The 26,821-nt window shown below is 42.4% G+C and overlaps 1 protein-coding gene across 5 annotated transcripts in view; it reads right to left on the bottom strand.

Moving 5' to 3' along the window:
• Positions 1 to 25,377, bottom strand: part of evi5l (ecotropic viral integration site 5 like) — a 42,812-nt gene extending 17,435 nt beyond the window's left edge. For 2 of the 5 annotated variants that reach the window (XM_018761882.2, XM_018761886.2), the window contains exons 1-13: positions 24,619 to 25,377; positions 13,878 to 14,190; positions 12,731 to 12,920; positions 12,133 to 12,357; positions 11,119 to 11,193; positions 10,798 to 10,923; positions 9,174 to 9,317; positions 7,990 to 8,079; positions 6,095 to 6,192; positions 5,695 to 5,755; positions 5,187 to 5,240; positions 4,308 to 4,340; positions 3,383 to 3,523 (exon numbers count right to left, since the gene is read on the bottom strand). In XM_018761882.2, the coding sequence (XP_018617398.2) occupies positions 3,383 to 3,523; positions 4,308 to 4,340; positions 5,187 to 5,240; positions 5,695 to 5,755; positions 6,095 to 6,192; positions 7,990 to 8,079; positions 9,174 to 9,317; positions 10,798 to 10,923; positions 11,119 to 11,193; positions 12,133 to 12,357; positions 12,731 to 12,920; positions 13,878 to 14,107 (1,467 nt within the window). In that variant the 5' untranslated portion in view covers positions 14,108 to 14,190; positions 24,619 to 25,377. The other 3 variants (XM_018761883.2, XM_018761884.2, XM_018761887.2) reach the window with 3 other exon arrangements.
• Positions 25,378 to 26,821: the final 1,444 nt, after the last annotated feature.

Here is a 26,821-nt window from a genome sequence, read left to right as displayed (position 1 = left end):
CTGTTGACGCACAATGTTTTGATGTGCTTTGCAAAGTAGCACCCGTTTATTATTACGTACCATTGTTTATACAGTAACGCAAATTGTTTTATATAATAGGCTTAATTATGAAGTTTTCGGTCAGTAAGGTGATTGTTCGTAACTACGGGTTGTACGTAAGTCAGACATTCATAACTCGGGGACTGCCTGTATATGTTTTTATTGATAATATTCTTTACGTTCTTATGTTTCCATAAGAATAAAGTTGAGGCAAATTTTTTTTAAAAAAGTGTCTTCCATATGATGGCTGTTATACAGGTTTACAATTTTCACAGTTTTGCTGAATTTAAAGAGTTGTGATTTCTTTTATTTTCTATATTTCTTTTAAGTTTTTAACCATCATCTGACATGTTTATACCTAAATACTTATTCATATGATTAAAGCCAACTATCAAAACATCCCATTTTACTTAAATTTTACTTAAAACCAGGAAAAGCTATAGTATTTAAAAAGAATATCAGTATTACAAGATGTTACTTTGACTGTGAATGTAAAGTACAAATACTGCAGCCAGAAATGTTAAGGAACAGGTTATCTTATTGTATTTATGGCAAAGTTTTGTCACACATTATTTAAAAAGCTTACTGATCTGAGGATCATCAGGTCAAGAAAAGAATATCCTACAGATTCCAGATCTTATTCTAAACTGGTTAAGATGATTATTAAAATAGATGTAGTAAGAACTATATTAAAATGTCTATTTACTTTAATTCATGGAAGTGTCAAACTTCCCGCTGACTGACTCAGCTGCTGACAGTTGAAACCAATTCAGAACTTTCTACTAAAAGTGTGCAAACAGCTCCATTAGACCTCAGAGAAAGCAGAAGTCTATCTCTGATTTATATGCACTGATAGATAAATTTTGCTGCCAAGGATTAAAGGTTGTGGTGGGGAAAAAAAAATCTGAAAACTTGCATTTTTTGGTACAGTTTTAAGATGGAAACAGCTTAACGGAAATTTCACATTTTAAAAAATGTGCTCAATGCAACTTTTGCACTGTTGTCAAAACGTTACTTTTTGCATCTTAGTACTCGAAACACTACTCAAAACTTTAAGACATCTTCCAGAAACAAATCAGGACTTCATAGTAAACTGATTTTTATGCAAGTTTCATGTGAAGTCTAAAACTTATAATTACATACTAATTGCTTAACTAATTATTAAAATTTTTTGCTGTATGAAGGCCTGGATTTAATCAAGCTAGTCACATTTTCTTACACAATTAGCAAGGTAGGAAGCAAAGGATTTCAGCTTCAGTTATTTCAATGGTGATCAGTAGCAAAACGAGTAGTGAGAATAGTGGAACACAAATCGAGTCTGAAGCTGAAAGACCTGTAGTGTTCTACTGTTCAGGACAACAAAACTCATTGCAGAGACACACAGAGAGGCACATCAGTGCTTCCTGCTGATGAAACAGCAGTAAGACCGAGACCTCAAATCATAACAGTTTGCAGCTGTTCCGTCTCTGCCTTCAACACCCCGCTGTTGACAAAAACTTTCTTCTCACTGCTCACACATTGCTGTGCATGCTTTAATTCTGAGGGGGGGCTTTGTATGCAGGTCCTCTATAGAGAGCGAGCGGTTCGGTTCGAGCGTCACTCACCATGCTGAAGGTGAGCCACGCAGGCAGCACAGAACAACTTGCTGAGCAACCACGCACATATCACTGGTAGTGCGGCTGTGATAGTGGTGAACAAATTAGACCCACCCCCCGACCCAAATACTGCAAGCAGCCATATACACACCTGCCAGCCAGGCCGTTATTCCCACAGAGCCACAGAGCCACTTCACTGACAGTGTATACACACACGCACACAGACCTCAGCTACTGCAGAGATCCACACATCCTTACACACAAACACAAAAACCTTCACATTTAACGCACTCAGCAGTGTACAAAGACTCATACTAAACATGCATATACAAAGGCAAAAACACAAGTATAAAGTGTGCTCATGAGAGTTCATAACAAACCTATAAAACAATACTGTAATGTCAGTACATATTATATAAATTAAGGCAACAGTTACTGACATACCAAAAGGCACACACAAAATCATTTTGATCTTAAAAGTTTAAAATACAGAATCTGAACTAAAGGAAACTGCTCAATTCTTGCAGACATTACTTACGACACCTGTACATGTGATTGGTACGAGTAAGGCCAGAGTGAGACACAACCTGGCCTTGTTTTATTAATAAAAAGGTTATGCTGTCAAGATCTTACTGGCTCATCATCTGCACAGAGATTAAAAATGTTTTTGAAGGCATATTTTGCGGATAGTACCTCAGCTGATTCAGCCCTTCTGAAAATCTGCACATTCCTTTCCTAGTTGGTGACCCACAATACCCACACTCACGGTATTATGATCGCTGAATACTTATTTTCACTATGATATACACACAGTACCAATTTACAAAAACACACGGTTTCAGGGAACTTGCAGAAAGTATGTCTTGCCTGAAATAATTACACGCAAACAAGCACATTTAATGAACACACTGAACATTCACGTCAAGCAAGATAATCTGCATAGAACCTGTACACAGTGTAATGGATAAGGGCATGGACTTGTAGCTACAGTATAAGTCTGCCATTTAAAGCCCCTCTTGTTGTTAATGTTACAGTACATACTCATCCCTCACTTAACAGGACTAATTCATTCCATGAAATCACGCAAAGGTTACCCCTTGCTGTGAGATACATGACTATTGTTTCTTACAAAAAAAAAAAAAAAAACATTACTTAAAATTCATACCATAGCAGCTGTTCATAACAAAATAACAGGTATTTTTATCCATGACAATATCACCAACATATTTTATAATACACACACACACAGGCTGAAGTCGTTTGTCCCGAGTGGGGTCACGGCGAGCCGGAGCCTAACCTGGCAACACAGGGCGCAAGGCTGAAGGGGGAGGGGACATACCCAGGACGGAACACCGTCCGTCACAAGGCACCCCAAGCAGGACTCGAATCCAGACCCACCAGAGAGTAGGACCCAGCCAAGCCTGCTGTGCCACCACACCCCCCATATTTTATAATATTTTAACAAAATTAGTTACAGCGTGTGTTTTAATGTGATATTTTTAGTAATTCCCTAAAACTTGAATAATATAAAGAAAAAGTTCAGAAGACTATTGCATTCAAACACTATGCCACTTGAGGTATTGTGTAGCATTAATAATGAAATGTTGACATTATATAATGGTTATTTGAGATTAAGGCTTTATTTGTGCTAAATAAAGAGTACCTTTAATTGGTAGTTCTGTAGTTTAACAAAGATGAATGCAGCTTTTGCACTGTGCGCTCAGGTGGGGGCAGGAGGTCGGAGATACCTTGCGCTGCTGAAGTTCCCGGATGGTGTCCTGTGCTCGCTCCAGGCTTTCACTGGCTGTGCTGCACTGCTGCCGTGCCACTGCCAGCTCCCGCTTGATCACATAGTTCTCCTCTGCCTCTTGAGCCCGGGTCACCTGACCCTGCGACAGGAGAGGGGTGGGAAAATTTGGGACATGTTGAGTGATTGGGTATAATGGGCCCCACTCCTAAGGAAAAGGTGCTAGACAGAGAATGGAGGTGTACATCTGAGAACCTGAAGGCAAATTTAGGGATTGTTTTGAAATCCAATGGTAGTATGAGGTCAAAAAGAAAAGCCCATGTTCAAATCAACGGAACAACACCTACATACGAGTTTTCCGGTCATGGTGTCTTTGCTATGTATTGTACATACAGCACATTTTTATAAATAGATCTCACCTTCCCTCATTTTTGAAGTGATGTGGTAACACCATCAATTAAAAAAAATTACCACAAACAAAGGTAGCAAAATATAAAAAAAGATTAATTGTTCAAGTTCATTCTGGCTGAAAATGAAGAGTGGTTCTATCATGAGAAGATGTGTATGCCTACAGGCACAATATAAGAGAATTTTCTGCCACATTAGTCTTCGATGCCCCATCTGGAAGCAGGCTAGAGTACAAGCCAGTCCACTGAGGTAATTGGTTAGGAGCAGAAACAAAACTGCTGGCCCATGTGTCCACATTCTGTAGGGAGTTTAATCCTATGGGACAGTGACAGCTCAGTGCCCAGTGTTCTCCTGCTTGGCAAAGCAGCAGACAGATGAACAGACAGGGCAGACACACAAGTAGGCAGTCTCTCATGCGAGATCAAGAGGATGTTACATGTTCTAATGGACAAGGAAGGAGGTACAGAGGAAGTGGAGTTGAGTAGTGAGGGGCAAAAAGAGGAAACTGGTTACAATACCTGGATCAGCCTGTCTGCCAGAGCAGCACTCTCCTACAGCAACACAGAAACGGAGAGACAGACAGAAAAAGGGGTGGCCAAGAAGGCAAAGACAGGCAGACATAATGAAATGAAGGAAACAAAGCAGAGGAGGATTGGCAGAGGGATGGAAATTCATGGCACAACAAATTGTGTCAGACATGAGGAGTGGGTTGGAAGTCAAAGAGGGAGAAGAAACAGAAGGAAGATGTACAAAACAAGAGACACAGAAAAATTACAAAACAAGGGAAAGAGAGAGGAAAAGAGATTCACATCCAGACTTACTGGAAACATGGGGAGAAGATCAGCAGCTAAAGTTAATTAGCATCTAAACTAGAGGCAATTCACCTACTCCCACTAATGCAAAAACGCAAAACTACATACAGAAACACAAGGACACGCTGACAACATACAGCTCTCAAAAACAATTTTAATTCATGGATTCCAGTCCCAAATAGAAACCACACAAATTTTGCAGTAACATACAACGGCAGAAAATCCACAAGTCACTGATATTGTGTGTGGAGATCATATCTAAGGAAAAAAATGTCTGCATGCACCTGTTGATAAAAAGAAGGGGGGTCTAAGGGTAACACAGCAAAATGTGCATTGAACAGAGGACTGTGCAACTACTATGCCTTCATTAATTGATGTTTTATTTTACAATCACATGTTGTCTCATGGCCTAAAAAGTTAGGACTAGGGCTTAAATATGTTAGATCTCAATTAGCCATAGAGTGATATAAATAAACACACAATGAAGAGAAATATGTAGTTAATCCAGTGCTCAATATATGTATTTGATTTATCCGTGGGATAACAAGTGTGCAGCAATGCTGCCTTCACCCAGCAGCTCCTTACCTTCTCTAACGTCTCGATCCTCTGTTTTAGCAGCCTGTTTTCTGTGCGTAGCCTCTGCATTTATAACACACATAATGAATTTCTATAATTTCATTCTATTGCATAGCAGTGCAATGACAAAGTCTTCAATTCAATTCAGTTCACATGGTTAGTGTAAGTAACTCATCTGTATTCGGCATGTGTAGATTGACTTACTATACATCAAATGAATACATTCACTATTTATGCAAATTAGCCAAAGCAGCTGAAGAGCAAAGGGCCACCCACAGGATGCTGTTGGTACCTGAACCTGAAACCCACCCATCAGCAGCCCAGTACCTTAACGACACATCTACACTGAGAATGAACCACCAGCCCCTACTGTTTAACCTTGCAAGAGTATATCTGTGTTAAGAAATGGTCAAAGAATCTACAGCTGAGTCATGCAGTCTCTTCCTATTCCTTGGAATGACACAAGACAGCCTCTCCAGAGCAACAAAGTCCCCCCAGTCAGAAGACCGAAGCTGACCTTGATCTCAATCTGCTCCTCCATCTCCTTGTTTTTGAAGGTGGTATACTCCTTCTCCAGTCTGGGAACACAAAGCCCAGAGACACAGTGCAGTAAAAACAGAGCAGAGAAACCTCAAGCACAAACACTCTGCACACTAATTCAATTGCTAAAAACCATTTTCAGAAGTTTTCTTTAAAAGAAACAGAATGAATTCACCCCATGTTGGTGATTTAGGGTTTATGGATGCTCATTTTCTCCAAAAAAAAGTACTGTATTTTGTGAAAATACACTGTTTTAAACTTGGCTGAGGGATTGACAGGCTGTAGTAACCAAACTGCTAAATTATTTTCAGATATTATCATTTTTTGTAACTAAAGAGTATTAATTATAAAAACATGTTTCAGTTAGGTGTGCTTACTTCTTCATCTTCTTGGGGTTGTATTTGATCTGGTAGGCCCGTAAAATGAGCTTGTCAGGACAGCTGTCAAACTGATGTGGGATGACCTTCTGGAAGTGCTGTGGGAGCACAAGATCAGACGAGTGAGTACATACATGGAACGAACAGGAACGTCCAATAAACAAATTAAAAAAAATCATTACAGATATGGACTCGGGCAGTGTTTGAATACGTGTGGTGAAGGGAGTCACTCTGTATTTAGCTAGGTGCTGAACTTCTGCTGGTGGTGTGTAAACAAAAATTTGCAGGAGATACAGACAATGTTTCAAAAGAAAAAGGTAAAAAGTGAAAATAAAGGGGGTAAGCAATTTAATTTTGTAGCTACCTTTTAAAAAAAAAATTCATGCAAGACACACAGCTAGCAAGGGTAGAAAACATTTTAAAATTAATTTTCCATAGACCAGTTTCTTTTTCTTTAGTCAGTGTCACTTGAAACATGAAACTTAAATTCTATAATGTCGACGAATGATAGGCGCTATGTCGCCCCCTGGTGTTTCAATATGGCAGAGCTACTTTCCAGAATATAAGAACAGAAGGGCACGACCAGCAATGCCAGATCGGTCACCTGTTTCTACCATCTGTACTGTATGCTGTTGACCCAGCCAGCGAATCACATTCTGCTTTCACCACCAACTACTGCAATGCAATTTTTGAAAACTGTCTTTCAAAATTGACTGAGCACCCGACAAGTGCTTACTGTGAGGAACCCATGTTATTTTAAGTTTCAAGTTTATTGTCATAGGTACAAGTACCGTGTACAAGTATGAAATTCTTCTTGAATGCTTCTCCACAGACTATGAACAAAATCAATAGAAATACTGCACAAAACAAAAACAATGACACTGAATAATGCAAATAACAATAAATAACGGTAACAATAATAAGAATAAACAGCAGTAGAGAGCCAGAGAACTCAGAACATGAGAAAGTGACAATGTAATCTACCAATGTGCTTGGAAGGAGCAGTCCAACTCTAGTCACAAAAGGTGGCACATTGGTCAGTGTTGTATACTCTTACAGCAGTGGGGTAAAAGCTGTTTCTGTACCTAGCAGTGCGGGTTTATGTATTTATTCATGTAGCTGACATTTCTCAAACCAATTTACATTTTTGTACACTAAAGTACTTACAATGATTTCTTTTATACAGCAGGGTAATTTTTACTGTATCAATTCAAAGTAAATATCTTGATCAAGAGTACTAGCAGGAGGTAAGATTTGAACCTGGGTTTTGTGATCGTAACATACGGCTCCAACCACCATGCCACCTGCAGCTAAATTATTCTGCAAATGAACAAAGTGGCTTATAATTTACACAGTTACTGCTTTTGATGTATGGACAGACACAAACACTTTTCTCTGCTCAAATGCACCAGATAATATTCTTGCTAACCAAAAATTCAATTTGTAAATTATTTGACGGACACCAGGTGGTATGCAAGTTACAGCTACTGCCTTGTACTCAAAAGTAGTTCTGTAGTTCTCTTGATCAAGATGTTCATCCAGAACTGACAGAGTAAAAATTAAACAGCTGTATTATTGTAAGTTGCTTTGGAAAAAGTGTCAGCTAAATTAATAAAAATATTTTTGGTGTTCTACTACAAAACATAGAACTATGTGGAGCATAATGCCATGTACACTAACAGGAAAAAAGTTATTGCCTTCCCCCATCTTTTATTATATTTCTACCTATTACATTTCATTCCATTAACAAGCGTGCACAGGAGGCTATGATTAATGTTTACTGCTCTGCTGATTCCAATGATGTTCCTCTCCTGCTGAACCTTATTTATTGTAGGAGTATGAATTATTTCAGGGTTCATGGTTGCCTTCAAATGAGGTGGCTACAGGAGTCGAACCTGGGACATTCCCTCCATGTCCAGCTGGATGAGGTCCGTCTGGTTGTACTGCAGGATGGCCATGCCCACGCGGAATATGATCTCCAAGCCCTGGAGGCAAATGACTCCATTAGTGCCACTGCAGCCAGTGCTGCTGCTGTCAAACCTTCCACTACTTGTTCCCCATATTCATGCATCTTGCTCCATTACTATTAATACAACTTATTATTAATTGGTCAAGATTTATTCATCACATTTGCAACATCCAGACCAGGTCAACGATTCAGTCTGGAGAGAAAAACTGAGAATGCATTTAAAAGTTGCACCAAGCAGCTGTGTGAGAGAGACTGTGTGACACCTTACATTGTGAGAACAGCATAGCCATGCTCACAGTTGCCATCCAGCATTCTTTGGTGTGGCTTACATATCCACCTGTTCCTATTTGCACCACCGTGGTTTCATTGATTAATTATTCATTTAATCATTATAGCATACTTCTGATAAATGGTTCATAAAGAGAAAAAAGTTCAAGTGTTAACTCAGACGGAGAAGGCGGCAAAGAATTTGCAAATGGCTCATAGTTTGGAAAAAAGGTGGAAATGTTAAAGCATGTACAACGTGGTGACAGACAAAGATATTTTTCTTGCATTAGGTTGGGCTAAAAACACAGTGAAAACCATTTAGTTTCTGAGAGATCAAATAAAAAAAAATAGAATTAGAAATGTCACGCTCTCCACCATCGTCTCTTCCAGCACCAGCCTCCGACTCCTAAACCTAACTCTACTGTCTTCATCTTTTCAAAGACAATCCAAACACTATCATAATAAAGTCAGTATATTAAACCATTTTTTTAAATTTATATATAATGTTATTAACTGTTATTCTACAAAATGTAATGTGCTACACAACTTTCCCTATATTAGACATCAGTTTTGGTGATTCTGGGATGAACTGGGTATGGGTTTGGAAAAAACAAATAATACTGGAATAAATATTTTCATTGTCCAGTTTTTCAATGTTCAGACAGTTTTCAGGAACAGATGAGGACTGGTTAACAGGGGGTAAGTGTGCTACTTCTTGTTCCTTCACTAATGCTGTTACTACCACCACCACAGCTAAGAGACCTTGTACTCCTAGTACTGTTACTGCTGCTTTACCAGTGGCTTCTATTGCATGGAACACCATCCTCTGGAACCATGGCTGACCTCGTACATGAAGATGTCGAAGATGCGCGTGGCCACAGGCAGAGGCAGGAAGGTGAGGAAGAGCGTGAGGAACCAGGAGGAGGCATACATGGAGGTGTGGAAGCTCTGCGAGCGGAAGTGTACATTGAGCTCTGGTAGCTGCTCCTGGGTGGAAGAGGGGGTCGGGGCTGTGGTCATGTAAAGTACACATACAACACAGCAGCCATACAAAAGGACAGAACTAATTGGACAAAATGCCATCAGCTCCCACACCTTTATTACTTTCAGAACATCTGCCCTGCCCTAAATAATACTGCTTGTGTAATGTGTTACTTTATATTATTTGTTCTATGTACAGCTGTTCAAATTGTTGTGCCACACAACTGCTATAATAAGCTGAGGCATGTTCAATTCATACAAAATAGATGGCACAACACAGTGTCGTCCGCACTCAAAGACTAGTTTTGTATTAACAGAACGGTAATGGCAAGGGTACTGACTGTCTGTACAAGGTTGAAATGGGTGGTAAAAATGGGAAAAGCCTGGAAAACAACACTTCACACCAGTCCAAAGTGTCCAGCTCTGCTTCCACTCTGTGCTCATGCAAATCTAAAGTATTTAGATTTGTAACAATAGCATTAGTGTTAGTTAGGAAACCTGAAAAATTCAGGAAGAACACTGGCTCCTCATTTCATAACTACAACTAAGAGTGTAAGTCTGTTTGTAACTCAAACTGTTCATAAATTCAGTCACTTTTACAATTAAATCAAAATATATAGCACATTACATTATAAAATTTCCCTTGATTTATTCATGAATTAGGTTCTGTAACACCTTAGATAAAGCTATAATTAAAAAAAAAATTCTGTATGACTAATTTAATAACTTCAAATAACTTTAAAACAAAAATAAAATTACTGAAAAACAATCTCCTATTGAATGCTGACTGTTGACCAATTCATCCCATAAGTATGCCCAATATTCATCAGCATCTGGTCTCTTTTAACTTACTTTATTAACTACGCAATCAGTAAACACTTAAAAATACAGATGCTCCTTGATTTACAGGTTAGGTTGCCAGCTATTTAAAAAAAAAAAAAAAACTCTGTAAAGTGTTTTCATCTTTTTATTTACTAGAAGCTACATGAAAATTAATTTAGATTGTTAGATTCATCCCATAAACATGTATAACTTGTTATTGTCCATCAAAACTCAGGAACACCAGGCACCAGCTGTAAGCACCATAGAAGCAATATCAGATAAATTAAATAATGGGGCCTTATTCTGTCTCTGTTTGGTCTGAGGGCATATTACTGCCAACTACCTGCTTGTAATGTAAATACTGGTCATGTTCGTTCTAGTATAGAGAGAACTGGCAGAAAAAAATATAAATAGAATTTTTTTGTATCTAACTCATAAATAACACATCTGCAACACCAGAAGTCAGTTTATCAAATACTGTTGTTCCCTTTATTGAACTGATCTGTAGAAGTAATGCACTGCCATAAAGACTGAGCACTGCTAGAATGTCAGCTGGAATCCAGGCAGTGAAGAGCCAGCAACAAAGGTTGTGGAACAGGATAATTTTATTTCTTGGTCACAGATTACTGACAGGACCCAGTAACTACCATAGTGGGATACTTACCTGCAGCAGATACTCAAACTGGTAGATGCAAAGACCCAGTTCAGCCATGCTAGGTTTGAAGAGTTCCCTCAATCTATACTCCTGCATTAAGCGCACAAAGACGCAAAAGGCTTCCTCCTCTGGCATCTGGTCAGAGCAGATAGGAAGGGCAAATATGTGAGTGGTATACCATCCTCAGCACAGCCTACTAATAGATCTGGATTAAGAGTTAACAAAACAGATGGATGGAGGAATCTTGGTAGTTTACCAACAGTTAACATTAAATTATGTGGTAGACATATTACAGGCAGCAGCTGCTTGGGCAAGTGGTCATCTTCTTACCTGCATGAGCAGTAGTCCAACGATGAAGGCACTGCCCTGACAGTAGCCCACCTCACGGTCCACCAGAGAGTATGCCTGGCAGGCCACACATCATGTAATATTTTCATTTATTCCTTTAGAAGACACTTTCTAAGGTGATGCACAACTCAGAGTAAACAGAAGTACATTTCGTCAGCAGATGGAGAGATACAGATACACACATAATTCTTCGAGTACAGTCAACTAGTAAAATATCAGCATTTTTAAAAACCACACATTACATCTATATGTAGAATTCCCTACATATAGAATTTATAGGGAATACAAATGTTAGTAACAGATAATGTAGTGAAAGTTTATGAAGCAGAAAGAAGTGTATTGAGACTCTTCTTGAAGTGATTCAGCAGTTCAGAGGGAGATACACAGTTCATTCCACCACAGTGGACCTATACCATTTTTACTCTGCTCCTCAGCTTCTCCAACTTCTTCCTAACTCTGCTAAAACAACTCCATACTTCCCGTGCTTCAAACTCCTCTTATCACTGAGGGGCTGATCTTTTAAATATGGCTGTATTTTTGATACGTTTTGCAGCTCAGCCAGCCTCCTACGTGTTTGTGAATTTCTGCAACTCTCAAACTCTCTCAATCACTCACTCGTTGATTCTAGACTTAGCACATCTTTCTGGTAAAGAACTTCCTTTAATTGGTGAACACACCATCATTGCATCCAGTTTTAACCATCCTCATTTCAGGGTCTACTACTGTTAACTACTTTGGTTTTTTCCTATTACAGTACAAGTCAACAGTTAGACAACACTGAGGCAATATTTGTATGGGATGAACTGGAAAGATGAGAGAAAGCAAAGCAACCCATAAGTATCCTACTGTACATCTCTGGGAATTGCTGCAGAAGAGCTGGAAAGACATGACAGCTTATTTCTTGCTCAGAATTGTTTACCAAATGCTTATTTAGTTATTTTCAGCTCTGGACTTCTAGCTATAATCTTATAACTCCAGCCCCATCTGCTCTCTTACCTTCATGACATTGAAGAGCACCTCCTGGCCCAGGCTGTCTTGGCCCTTGAAGAAGTCATGCTCTGGGTAGGTTCGAGCAATGTCCCGACGGATCAGCTTTTCGCATGGAGATGACATCTTGAGCAGCTCAGAATATTGGTTCTTCACTGGCATGTCTGTGGCATTGCCCAGCAGCTGCCACACAATGGCACGGAAGTGGTGAGGAATGCCTTTGTGGATCAGCTCCTGAGACATGTAGACAAAGTGATTAAACAGTAGGAATCAGGCAGTGAAGTAACAGGGGTTAAAACAAGGAAGAATGTGCACAGGTGAGACTACCACAACAACAGAGAGTGAACTTTTTCCATCATCCCTGATTTCCCTAACACTTTCAGAAGTAATTGAGACAACCGATACATTCAAACTAGTGAATAATTTCTAAATTAATGTCAGTTAGGCACCTTTCTCCAAAGTGCAACATTATATTGAAGCTTAGTAGTTAAAGGAAGAGTTCCACAATCACTGAGAGAGCAAAATAGTCCCACAGATACACTTGGACATTCCCACCCTTTCCCTTTCCTCTCCTCCTGCTGCCCCTCATTCGCGCTGACGCTCTGACCTTGAGGAGCTTCTCCTTCTTGCGTCTCCACTCCTCCCATTCATTGACAATGCGACCCCAGAGGATCCAGGTGTCCTCTTCCAGGTGACTAAGGTTGGAAGAGGCAGAGGAGCTAGAAACCAGCGAGGAGCCCGAGTTCCGCCGGGAGCCGCTCATTGACCTCATGGATTTGGAGTCTGCCTCTAGAAGCCTGGTGGGTGGAAGTGGGAGATTGAAGGAGACAGCAAGATGAAGTGGGAATTACTGAGTCCAAAACACATTATTACCTCTTCTGTGATGCTGCTGAAGCAAGACAATAAAGCAACACTTCAGGTGACCCAAAAATAACAACACAAGGCCCCATTATAGTTTTCTGTTATCTGATCAGAGAGTGTATCTTAAACACGCTTTATCTCTAGAAAGGGTGCATCTTAGAGATATCTCAGCGGCAGCTGGTCAGGTTGCCCAAAGTAGAGCTTGATGCAAAACAGCACCAGCCCATGGAATCTAACAAACCAGTAAAAAATGTTATAGACAACACAGCAATTTCACCCATTTATACAGCTTGACAATTAAAGGAAGCAGTTCAGTTGAAAAAGTGGAACACTAAATAACACCGGTGCCTCACATATCCTGGGCTGTGGGTTTGGACATACTTTTAAATCTGACTTAGTCTGCAAGAAGCTTGCATGACCTCCCTTTGTTTGTGTGTGTGTGTGTGTGTGTGTGTGTGTGTGTGTGTGTGTGTGTGTCTTCCTCCCGTAGTGTGTGTACATACTGTATGTTAATGAGTTAAAAGGTATGTGTGATTGTCCATTGATTTAATGGTGTCCCACCCTCGATGTAGCCTTCTTCATTTCCTATGCCTCTGGGACAGGCTACAAATATCGTAACCCATCACAGGACAAGTAGCCCTTGACAGTGAATGAATAAATGCACAAGCCCAGTTCCTTATCGAAAAGTACAGCATATAGGCCTATGGTACTTGAACCCGCAATAAACAGATTATGTATAATATCCAGATTATGTACTGTATTTGTCTTTAACCCTACTTAGTGTTCCCCACAGTAAAAACAGAGAGCTTCCATTGTATATATAGTATACTGTATACATTGCAGTCTACAGGAGGACCAGAAGGTGCTGTAGATGAGATATAGGAGGCCCTCACCTGTTTTGCTCCTCCAACTTGGCCAGCAGCTCCAGCTCGTCAGGACTGAGGCTCTCAGAGTCAGCAGGTGAGGCCACAGGGGCAGACAGTGTGGTATCATGGGAGGAAGAGTCTGGACTGAGGATGGGGCTGCCCATAGATGGAGGACTGAGGCCAGCGGGGGGCGAGGCAGGGCACTCTGTTCGCTCCATGGTGCCCTCCCTCTCCGGGCTGCTGTTCGGGCTAGACATGCTGAGCTACGGCGCCTGTTGTGCTGTATCTCTTCCTAAGCCCGTGCCAAGGTAGCTGTCTCAAGGATCAGAGCTTTTCACACCTGTCACACACATTGGTGCACATGCATGAACGCAAAAATACACACACAAGTAGCAGTTCAGGAAACACAGCTAATACAGCAGTAATTGCACTCATTTGCAAAGTGCAGACATAGCCCACCTTTTGTTTAAGCACTTCTGAAGTCCGCCAAACATGCAGCACAATACAGGAAAAGAAATGCAAAATGAAAGAAGAGGGCTTGAGAGGGGAGAAAAAAAAAAAAAAAAAAGATACAGTAAATGGATCACAGGACCCTTAAGCTTCATGAATTTTAGGTGACCTTAGATTTTATTACTGATCCCAAAGTTTGAACAAACATTGGATTCATAGCAATCCACAAATTTAATTATCACTTGGCCCCGCAAGTTTTTTAAAAATCTGATGTCAAGCTGATCAGCTGAACCCCATGCCCACCTTACCCTTTCAGTCATACTAACAGATACTAAGAAAACCATCACAACACAATCACGTGTCAGATACTTTCTACAAATGTACCCAGAAAGTTGCCTACTAGGTTTTTAAGCATTGGATTTTGTGTGTGGCAAGTTGCCGGGTAAGGCTTCGGCCCCACTCAGGTCAAGCTGTTGTTGACAATGGATGAAGTTATTCATCAGCATTCATAGGTTCCCACTCTTTGACAGTCCACTTATTCACACATCCAGCACAGATAAAGCTACACCTATATTTATTCATTAGCAAATCCTTTTCTACAAAGGAAAACTGAACTTGGTAATCAAAACTACATTGCACAGAAGAAAATTAGCTTTAGATACAGAGATTCAACCATCGAAACAGTTGGCATGATACCACCATTTCTTACAGTGAAAATAACACTAGTAGCTGTTTGTAGAACTGAGATTTAGACAGCAAATATAAAAGTTATTGACAGGTGCAAACTTTTAACACTTTTAGGAAATCAGTAGTGGGTTGTGGGTCTGAAAGAGATCAGAGCTCTCCCTACTACACCAAAGCCAAAATGTTTTGAGCGTAAGGAATAAGCTACACAGATCCCTGATGTTGAAATTAGAATGAAACAGGGCAGTTACTTACTAAACACGCTAGGTTTGCAAATCACTGTAACAATTACACAATTTATATAATTTATTTCAGGTAAAAAGAAAATCTGTTCACTTTGCAGTAAAACAGTTTTATCATAAAATATTAGAGCTTAGGTAACATTACTCATGCTGCAGGAACACAGATCATGTGACAAATAGCTGTAAAAGTCTTTTTTTTTTTTTTTTTTTTAACACCACCACCAATTTTATTCAAAGGTGTACAAACTGTCAGGAAAATCAGCATTGGCAGTACAGAGTGCATAGGTTTTCTGTGCATCTCTCTTCACCCTCGCAATTCCCATAAAAACGCAGTTCGTATTTTTGGTCGTACTGAAGGATCTTTTGAAAAGAGTGTAGCGAATGAGAGGCATCCAAATGCTTTCTTCTTTAAAGCTACCACTCTCATTACTCAATAAGGATTTATTGGGAACTTATATGGAGACTCTTAGCACTGTTAATGACACATCTACTTCTCATATTTTGATGTGGGATTGTTAGAACACATTGTACAACAGAGAATAATAAGACCTTCACAACAAGTACAAACTGTAAATTATACATTTTTTTTAAAATGTAGTACTCCTATTTGGATACGAATTGCCCATCTGTTTAGTAAAGCAGTCAAAAAATGCAAGTTAAGATTTTTGCTTTTATGTTATACTTTTTATATGTGATTTTATATGCATTATATTTTTATATGACCATCATGTTACAGTATGATGGTCTATGTCCCTTTTCCACACAGACATCATGACAAACTGGGTAACAAATTTGCCTCTAGTGTACAGTGGATCAAATGTTTAACAACATTGTTCCTACAAAAATACCTGATATAAAGACATCCTACTTACTGTGTATGTGAAATAAACAATTAGGGCACAGTCCCCATTATATGGTAAATTTTGAGTTGGTTTGATTCCACATATACAAAGATATATTTCCCAAGTGCAATAACTCATCTTTGATCCACACACGCTCTGGGTCAGAGCATGGTGCCAAGCAGGGCTCAGACCTGCGTCACTCATGGTATACAGAGAAACAGGAACTACAGGATCCATGGACACAATCTCACTCATATTAATCAGGACAGAAGGTACAAAATTACCTAAAGAGAGGTATGTGCAGGATGGGTGGCTATACAGATCTGTGAGGGAAAGGACACAATATACAGACAACTCTGTGGGAAGGAATACCACAAACCTCATGGTTGTCATCTCCTATGTTAGACAAATGCCAGTCTTCAAAAGAAGTCCAAAGCACACCCCCAGGACTAAAAGCCCATGACATTAGACCAGGAGAGCAGCAAGCATGATCACAAGACAGGGGAAAGACAGAGACACAAACCACAAATGGAGAGCTCTCAGAGGTCACAGGCATCTTTGTACTTGACCCATGGTGCCCCAGAAACATTACACACAGATCACAGACATGCCAAACACATAACCCCAGAGGCAAATACACAGAAAAATACAAAAACTCCCAGGGCAAAGTAAAAATGGATCTGAACAAAGATGACACACAAGGGTGGCTTCCAAACTGTGAAGAGGCCTAATCAAAGAACTCTGTGTATTAACAGCCACATGAAACCATGAATACAAGAAAACAATCAGACGCTAAAGCCAACCCATAACTTAGCTGGCTTGCCCTTTATGAAGAAAGATGATACAACTATGAACATTTAACAGAACTCAAAAATAGTTCTCTCCTTCCCAGCTACAAATGTTGCAATCAGAATGTTTCCTCACTTATCAGTCCTTGACTTTAAGATACTGCCATTACAGTCATCACTACAGACCAGTTTGTGTTGTATAAGGTTATAAACACAACAAAAAATCCTATTAGTTTGTTTGAACAATGTTATCTGGCTGAATTTAACTCTTCAATCAAAAGCATCAACAGCCATTTGAGGTCATTCCTGTCCTTAATAATTACTGCCTGGAGAAACAGGGACTTTAATACCTGAAAGAGAACAGAATTGTGCTGGTCCAGTCTTGTAAAACTAGACTGTTGAGTAGGAAGGGTAGACACACTGAGTCACACCAGACTTTGGCACTGTCAGATTAAATCACTATTAGCAGCCCTTTCCCAAGACAATGAGGATGAAAGGGATTCCAGGAGCATAGCTGGGCTTGTGCAACACAAACAGCAGGGAGCCTTTGGTTGGAAGAAGGAGTACTGTCTTAAAGCAGTCTACCATTGCAGGACAGTTGCCTCAAGGACTGCCTGGCTGTGCTGTCGCAAAAATATCCAGATGTATAATGGTTCCACTATTGTGACCGGGTGCGCGGGTTGCTGAATGAGTTCCAGGCTGGGTACAATACCAGCACTGTCAGGGCCACTGGGTGGCCTCATCCCCTGGTGCAGGCCTCCTCCTAAACAGCATGTGCTACTGTTTACCCCATAACTAACTCCTGTAGCTCCTCCTATACCCATGAAAGCCATCTCACCCATCTCACACACAGAGTCTTATCCCTTCCGCACTGACATCCGTGCTGCACACAAGCCAATCCTACCTCCACACACACACACACACACACACAGTCTGAAACTGCTTGTCCCATGTAGGGTCGCAGGGAGCCAGAGACTAACTCGGCAACACAGGGCGTAAGGCTGGAGGGGGGAGGGGACACAGCCAGGATGGGATGCCAGTCTGTCGCAAGGCACCCCAAGCAGGACTCGAGACCCAGACCCACCAGAGAGCAGGACCCGGTCAAACCCACTGCGCCATCGCACCCCCTCTCATTGAGAACATCAAAGCATAAAAATGTGTCAGGTATCAAATCTCAATATATACTGTTACAGGTTTATCGTGTCACATCAGGAAAAAGAGCTTCAAGCACATAAACAAACCACAGATCTTTGTGTCCATGCAGTAGTGAGTATCCTACATACATCAGTCACACTGTCAAATTTCAACCAGCATACATATTTTTAATACACTGTGAGTTGATTTAAAACACCTAACAGGAGGTATTGTAAGATATTAAATAAGCAACATTAATTTTCCAGGAAGAGAGAGAGAGAGAGAGAGAGAGAGAGAGAGAGAGAGAGAGAGAGAGAGAGAGAGAGATGTGTCTCTGAAAACCCAAATTCTCAGAACTCAAAAAAACAGAAATTAAAATTACAAATACTACAAGTTTTATGCATATGAGCCCCAAAATTGACACCCATCTACACAACAACATCAAGAAATCTAATTCAAATGGGCACAATTAGTTTGTTGTACTGAATCGTTGTCTATTTACACTTTCAGATCTTTCTCTGCTATTACATACTATAAACTTAAACTCACACACACACACACACACACATTTTCGGAACCGCTCGTCCCATACGGGGTTGCGGGGAACCGGAGCCTACCCGGCAACACAGGGCGTAAGGCCGGAGGGGGACACACCCAGGATGGGACGCCAGTCCGTCACAAGGAACCCCAAGCGGGACTCGAACCCCAGACCCACTGAAGAGCAGGACCCTGGTCCAACCCACTGCGCCACTGCGCCCCCTAAACTTAAACTCTCTCAAAGAAAACACATAAATATCCTACTCAATGTTTACATATTAATTTGCTCATTAATTTAAAAATATAGTATCCATCCATCCATCCATCTTCCTCCGCTTTTATCCGGGGCCGGGTCGCGGGGGCAGCAGTCCGAGCAGAGTACTCCAGACCTCCCTCTCCCCGCACACCTCCTCCAGTTCCTCTGGGGGAACCCCAAGGCGTTCCCAGGCCAGCCGGGAGACATAGTCTCTCCAACGTGTCCTGGGTCTGCCCCGAGGCCTCCTCCCAGTGGGACAAGCCCGGAACACCTCCCCAGGGAGGCGTCCAGGAGGCATCCGGGACAGATGCCCGAGCCACCTCAACTGGCTCCTCTCGATGCGGAGGAGCAGCGGCTCTACTCCGAGCTCCTCCCGGGTGACTGAGCTCCTCACCCTATCCCTAAGGGTGCGCCCAGCCACTCTGCGGAGGAAACTCATTTCTGCCGCTTGTATCCGCGATCTCATTCTTTCGGTCATGATCCAGAGTTCATGACCATAGGTGAGGGTAGGAACGTAGATCGACCGGTAAATTGAGAGCTTCGCCTTACGACTCAGCTCCCTCTTCACCACAACAGACCGGTACAATGACCGCATTACTGCGGACGCCGCACCGATCCGTCTGTCGACCTGCCGCTCCATTTTTCCCTCACTCGTGAACAAGACCCCGAGATACTTAAACTCCTCCACTTGAGGGAGCAACTCCCCCCTAACCCGGAGGGAGCAATCCACCTTTTTCCGACTGAGAACCATGGCCTCGGATTTGGAGGTGCTGATTCTCATCCCCGCCGCTTCGCACTCGGCTGCAAACCTCCCCAGTGCACGCTGCAAGTCTTGACTTGATGAAGCCCACCGTGTCCACCACCGTGTTCGGGGGTTGCCGCCGCGACAGGCACCGGAGACCTTATGGCCGCAGCTCCGAACCGCCGCACCGACAATGGAGGAGCGGAACATAGTCCATTCAGACTCAATGTCCCCCACCTCCCTCGGGACCTGGTTGAAGCTCTGTCGGAGGTGGGAGTTGAAGACCTCTCTGACAGGGGCCTCCGCCAAACGTTCCCAACAGACCCTCACTATGCGTTTGGGCCTGCCAGGTCTGTCCAGCTTTTTCCCCCGCCATCGAATCCAACTCATCACCAGGTGGTGATCAGTTGACAGCTCAGCCCCTCTCTTCACCCGAGTGTCCAAGACATATGGCCGAAGGTCAGAAGAAACGACTACAAAGTCGATCATCGACCTCCGACCTAGGGTGTCCTGGTGCCAAGTGCACTGGTGGACACCCTTATGCATGAACATGGTGTTCGTTATGGATAAACCGCGACTAGCACAGAAATCCAATAACAACTCACCGCTCGGGTTCAGATCAGGGAGGCCGTTCCTCCCAATCACGCCCCTCCAGGTATCACTGTCGCTGCCCACGTGGGCGTTAAAGTCCCCCAGTAGAACGACAGAGTCCCCAGTGGGAGCGCTTTCCAGCACGCCCCCCAAGGACTCTAAAAAGGCCGGGTACTCTACACTGCCGCTAGGCGCATAAGCACAAACGACAGTGAGAGACCGTTCCCTGACCCGAAGGCGTAGGGAGATGACCCTCTCATTCACCGGGGTAGACTCCAACACATGGCGGCTGAACTGGGGGGCTATTAGTAAGCCCACACCAGCCCGCCGCCTCTCACCTTGGGCAACGCCAGAATAGTGGAGAGTCCACCCTCGATCGAGTAGAGTGGTTCCAGAACCCAAGCTGTGAGTGGAAGTGAGCCCGACTATATCTAGACGGTATCTCTCAACTTCCCGCACCAGCTCAGGCTCCTTCCCCGCCAGTGAGGTGACATTCCAAGTCCCAAAAACCAGAGTTGGCGCCCGAGGTTTGGGTCGGCCGGGCACTCGGCCCCGACCACCGCCCAACTCACAATGCACCGGCCCCTTACGGTTTCTCCGGCAGGTGGTGAGCCCACCGAAGAGCGGCTCCACGTTATGGCTTCGGGCTGAGCCCGGCCAGGCCCCGTGGGCATAGACCTGGCCACCAGGCGCTCGCATGCGAGCCCCCCCCCCAGGCCTGGCTCCAGGGTGGGGCCCCGGTGACCCCATACCGGGCGGGGTAAACGGACGCCTTGCTTTTTCCTTCATAAGGGGTTTTTGAACCGCGCTTTGTCTCGTCTGTCATCCAGGACCTGTCTGCCATGGGAGACCCTACCAGGGGCATGTAGCCCCAGACAACATAGCTCCTGGACTCATTCAGGCACTCAAACCCCTCCACCACGATAAGGTGGCGGTTCACGGAGGAGAAAAATATAGTATACATAGATAAATAAATAGTGAAAACAATACAAATGAATTCACACCCACTGAACAAGTCAACAGGGTCTTATAGCACCAGGGCTGTACTATTGGGTATGGGTTTGATGCCTGGTCAGTTTTTGTATAGTTTTCATGTTCTCCTTGTATTCATGCATTATCCTCTAAACATACGTGTTTCAAGCAAATTGACAAATTGCCCCATAGTGTGTGTGTGTGTGTGTTACATTGCTCTAATGTATGGATGGGCCAATTACTGTAGGCAGTTTATTGTACTTTAACATTTAAGTCCCCTTGAATAAAGGCCATTAGATTTAAATACTACACAATATTCACTGTGAGTTTCTTTGGATAAAAATGTCTGCTAAATGAATAAACATGAATGTAAATGTCCCATGCCAATCAGGAAGCAAAATCCAAATTCGGTGCTTGGAAATGTGAAGAAATTGATCTTAAGTTGAGGAGGGGTATTAAATGAAACTTTGTAAAGTCAGATTTTTTTCTATAAATTCTAGGGTATAGCTACACACACAGAAACAAACTTTAATTATACTACATATACTAAGCACATGTAGGCTTCAAACAACATTCGTATGACTACAATAATTAAAAAACAGCATACAACTCAGCATCATTATGGTAGTATTTTAAAACTAATGGAAACAAAAAGCTTTCTTCATCCTGATTTAAAATGCTGACTTGCAGTACAGTAAGGAGAAGGTCCATCAACACTATTTTGCAACTCTCATATTCAAAAAACTGACTTTGGAAAAACTGTCAGTTCTTTTAACTTTTGTGGACATTTTTTCCTTAAACAAAAAAGATTAAAGACAGTGAAGTGTGACATCATCCTGTGAGATAATTGAAATTCCTGCAGCATGAAAACAGCAGTCCAGCCATTCTGGATGTGTTCATGTAAAAACAGAAGTTCTCAAGGCAAAGGGAGCTCTGATGGCTGTGGCATCAGCTCAAATCTGTGTACTGCACAAAGTAAACAAACCATGCATATAGCCCCCTTCCCAGGCAACAGCACCTAAAACAAACACCGACATCAAATGAATCATATTTGATTGTGCTGAAATCACACATCAGCTGGACTCCACACTGGGTAGCCTGCTAAACAGTTTCAAGAATTGTAGGTTCACACTGCTAAAAATAAACACCAGAGAAAAAGACGACGTTACAAAGTAATTGCACATCACGATTTATACAATACAAAAAGACAGCGACTGCCAAAAACAATCACATTTCTTTATATTCATCTGTCTGGCTAATAACAGCGGTAGGGAAAAAATTACCAGAGCTTCTCAAAAATAAACACACCTTTAGGGACAGAGTCAGTGAGTTCTTCATGGAGCCCAGAAGCACAATCCTAGCATGTGTTTAAGAAATCTAAAATATATCCACCTGTTTTTAATAGATTTAATATATTCCTGATGAAAATGCTTTTTCAAGCTTAAGAGACTACACAGTTTATACTGCTGATAAGACTGGTAATGGTAAGACTCAGTATCAGAGACCAAGAGGGGAAACAATATTGGGTATAACATTTCCTTTATGAAATGCAGTTGGCTAAAGAAGATCAAATGAAGACAAAACAATAATTGATTATCAGCAGTATAAACAGTGCAGTCTCTCAAGCTTGAAAAAGCATTTATCAGGAATATACTAAATCTATTAAAAACAGGTGAATATATTTTAGATTTCTTAAGCACATGCTAGGATTGTGCAGCGGGTGGCACAACTCCTGGGCTGTGGGTTTGAATCCATCTTAGTCTATGCGGAGTCTGCATGTCCCCCCCCCCCAATTCATGTTAGTGTCCTTGTATTCCAGTTTCCACCTAAGGTCCAAAGACATGCATCACATGAATAGAGACTAAACTGTCCTTTGTGTGTATGTGTCAGTGAATGGGTGTTTGACTGCCCTGCAGTGAACTGGTATCCCATCCATGGTGTACCCTGCTTCACTCTCTTCAAAGATAGGCTCTGGACCACTGCGACCCTACATTGTACAAGTGGTCACTGATAAAGGATGGACAGAATGGATATTCTTAAGGAGGCTGATCTACGATCATACTAGCATAAATTTAAATATAATACAACACAAATACACACATACACACACACACACACACACACACACACACAGGCTGAAGCTGCTTGTCCCAAGCAGGGTCGCGGCGAGCCAGAGGCTAACCCGGCAACACGGGGCGGAAGGCTAGAGGGGGAGGGGACACACCCAGGACAAGACGTCAGTCCATCATAAGGCACCCCAAGCAGGACTCGAACCCCAGACCCACCGGAGAGCAGGACCCAGCCAAGCTCACTGCACCACCAACACAAACGCAGAGATTTCAGTAACAGAAGACTAATGAAAAGAGAGCAATACTGCAGTAAGAACACAACCTGGTTCCGGTCAAACTTACCATAAGCAACAGTAAATCTAAGAAAGAACCAACATTTTAGTCCAGATGTTTTGCAATCAGGTTGTTGGGTGGAGCATTCAGATTTGGCATTTTGTTGCATATTCACCTCCTGCTTAATCAATGCGTAGATCAGAAGTACTCACACTCTACACTGATACACTAGTGATTGCAGACCTCCGCAGGGGACCAGAGGCAACAAGCCAGGAAGTTACACTCCTGGAAAACCCTGAACCCCCGGGATGCAATTACAGAGACATGATGATTACACCATACATGGAAAAAGAAAGATGTGGAACTGTTTCTCTTCAAAAAAGATGCTTAGTGTACACAGCCACCTTTAGCACACATTCAAATTTTGTGCCCCTCACAAGAAATTCTTCATTTTACATTTTCCTTCCCAAGTTGGGCCCCCTGTCCTGCGGCTCACTGGCGGCCAGTCACTGACTGAGTCTCAGGGCCCCAGCGCTCCACATCCCCACCTCCCTCAGGAGAGCCAGAACGCTTTTTTACACCCCATTTAAAGCCGCTAATTGAGCAATAATACGCCTTCACCCGCCTGTGATTCACAGGCCAATTAAAAATGCCGCAGTTTAAAATAATTACCTCAAGTTCGTCTCACGCTGGTGCGCTCCTCAAACACACACAGCCCGGGAACCGCTCCGCTTGCCGGTTCTTCTCATTTCGGCTGACGGGCGACACAGTCACAGAGGGCCGTTTCCAAGGGACGCGACCGTGTCGTCTACAGAACGCCATTTCATACATTTTTTCCCCTCAGTAAGGGGACACGAAGACATTTTAAACGTAACGTTTGTCCCGCGTTTCTCTCGGCGGTTGAGAGAAGCGCGTCGCGCGCTGACACCGGAGCGCGAGACAGGGGAGCTAACGCGGGTTGTGCGCGCGCGCTGTGTCACACACACAGACAGACAGACAGACAAACGCACGCGGGCAGGCATACAGAACCGCGCAAAAAAAAAAAAAAAAGGCACATCAGAATCTCGACGCTTTTGTTATTGAACCTGTCCGTCGCGCATTTCAGAGGAAATATACACACAAGGACCGGGTCAATGAACTGGAAAAAAAATAAACAATGAAAATTTAAATGAGTAATGCAGCGCTCACCTTAAATTAAGAGCCATTCTCACGGCAGCTCGAGGATGTGCGAAAAATTATTTCTTCAGCGGTCGATTTATTTCACCAAAATAGGAGGCGGACAATGAATGAAGAATAAAAAACCAAGCAGCTGCGCTCAGGACACGGATTAAAGCGGCAGCTATACGTTTAAAACAATAATAATGGGGAGAGGAAAAAAAAAAAAAAAAAAAACCTGTCAACTGTCAGCCTGCGCCAGCTTCCTCAAGGAGACCTACGGGCGACGCCCACGCGTGGCTACACGGGCCGATCGACCGCCCACCGGGACCACATGATGTGGACATGGGAAGAGCAGTGAGGGGAAAAAAATGAATGAATAAGCACAGCACTGGGTTTCTAAAAACGAGCAGAGTTCCGGAAGACGCGTGCTCCGTCCAGACACGAAGTCCACGAGCCGAGCACAACGATCCCGACGGTGCCGCGACGGCCGCTGCGCGAGGCAGAAAATAAAAATCGGCCTCACCTCCCCTTTTACATCAATCAAAGCGCCAATCTTATCATCCGTTCACGTGTCTAAAGTATTTAATTTTTACTCGCCTGCAGAGAGTCTGAGTGGTCTTTGACGGCCTGCCTTAAATATCATTAAACTCTTAACTCCTAAATATTAGCAAAATGTGCATTCTTCATGAAAGAGGTGAGCAGCTGCTGACGTCATTTCCCGCTCTTTGACGTCTTCATGTGACATGTGCAGATCTGCCGTGGAAGTGCAGGAGTCGTGTTGTTGGAAGATCCCCCATCGGTAAAAATGGCCTTTTCTTTTGGGGTGTTTAAAGAAATATTTGTGCAGTCTTTACCAAGCTTTTGCCTTCATAGTTGATGTTTTCTGTTTCCGACTAGATTAACTGTAACGGTGTGTATTATAGCTGTAATATCAGACTACATGATTCCCTGTGTAACAGTTGCACTGATTTTCCCATGATTTGCTGTCATGTAATCATTAGCTGATGCTTTTCTCTAGGAGACTTACAGTGTGAGGTTGGTTGGTGTATTTACATTTACGCAGCTGGATGATTTTACTGGGGCAATTTAGAGTAAGCAGCCTGTTCAACTGTTGTGTAATGTAGCTGGAGCAGGATTCAAACCTGGGTACTTCGAGTATAAGATGGTGTCTGTAATCACTATGCTACCTGGCCTGCAGCATAGCTGGGATCTGGAGTCCATTTTGGGGAGTACATGGTTTATAAAGTGGAGTACAGCCTAGATGGGATTCCAGTCTGTTGCAGGTGTGTAATTGCAATTGTAATTAAAGTTAGGTGAAACAAGGAGGGGATATGACTCCCCCTCAAACTCAAGCAAGACTGTATAACTCCACTGAGTACTGTTGTTAATGCTTTTTGTTTCCCCCAAGACCTGTCCAGTTAACATCACATCAGAAAGGCTTCAGTTAAAGACTAGTTATACTTACACTCCAGTTATAGAGGGAAGATAAACCCTGGATTTGCCATGTGTGACATAGTTTTTGCCAAATGTCAATGCCTTCTTGTGATACAGGTAATTTGGAGCCAACTGTGGAGCTTCCTTATCTTCCCTGGCTGGCTTGCTGATGCAAATGGCCCTTGAGTAGTGTTCAGATATCACCCTGGATCCAACCACTTAACCCTTTGAGAGGAGCAGTGATGTGCCTTTCTAATCCCTGTCAGATGTCTGGGTTGATGAAAAAATATGCAAAGTCTTTTTTATGGCCCAAGCAACTTGCTTCTATGTTGTTTTTATTTTTTATTTTTATTGACTTTAACACAGGGGTTTATTAAAACTCCATTAATAAATCCAAGAAGGGGGCATATGGAGTGGTTATGGAGCAGAAGCAGATCAAGAAAGAGGAGGCAGAAAAACTGAAGATGTCCCATACCAAAACACACAGACTGCTATTTCTAAGTGACATTTATTTATGTATCATTGTTACTTTACTGGCAAAATACTTGTTTCATTTTTATACCTTAATCATTTAATGCAGTTCATACATCTTAAGTGCTATGAATTATAATACTCAGTATTAATGCTATGGTAGAAAAGAGGTAGATAGTGCTTAAGGATGTTTCCTTTTAACCAGATGGTTGCTTGTTCAAATTCTTTGTTAGGAGTGGGGGCAGTGCCCTTGAGTGAGACTCTTAACAGGAACTGCAGGAATTAAGATAATCCAGCTGAATAAAAATGTTAGAAAATGCTCAGCTGT

This window comes from Scleropages formosus, chromosome 20 (genome assembly GCF_900964775.1).
Source record: "Scleropages formosus chromosome 20, fSclFor1.1, whole genome shotgun sequence".
In the NCBI taxonomy this organism is placed as follows: domain Eukaryota; kingdom Metazoa; phylum Chordata; class Actinopteri; order Osteoglossiformes; family Osteoglossidae; genus Scleropages; species Scleropages formosus.
Note: the sequence above shows the minus strand (reverse complement) of the source record. Positions and strands in the feature narration are given on the sequence as shown.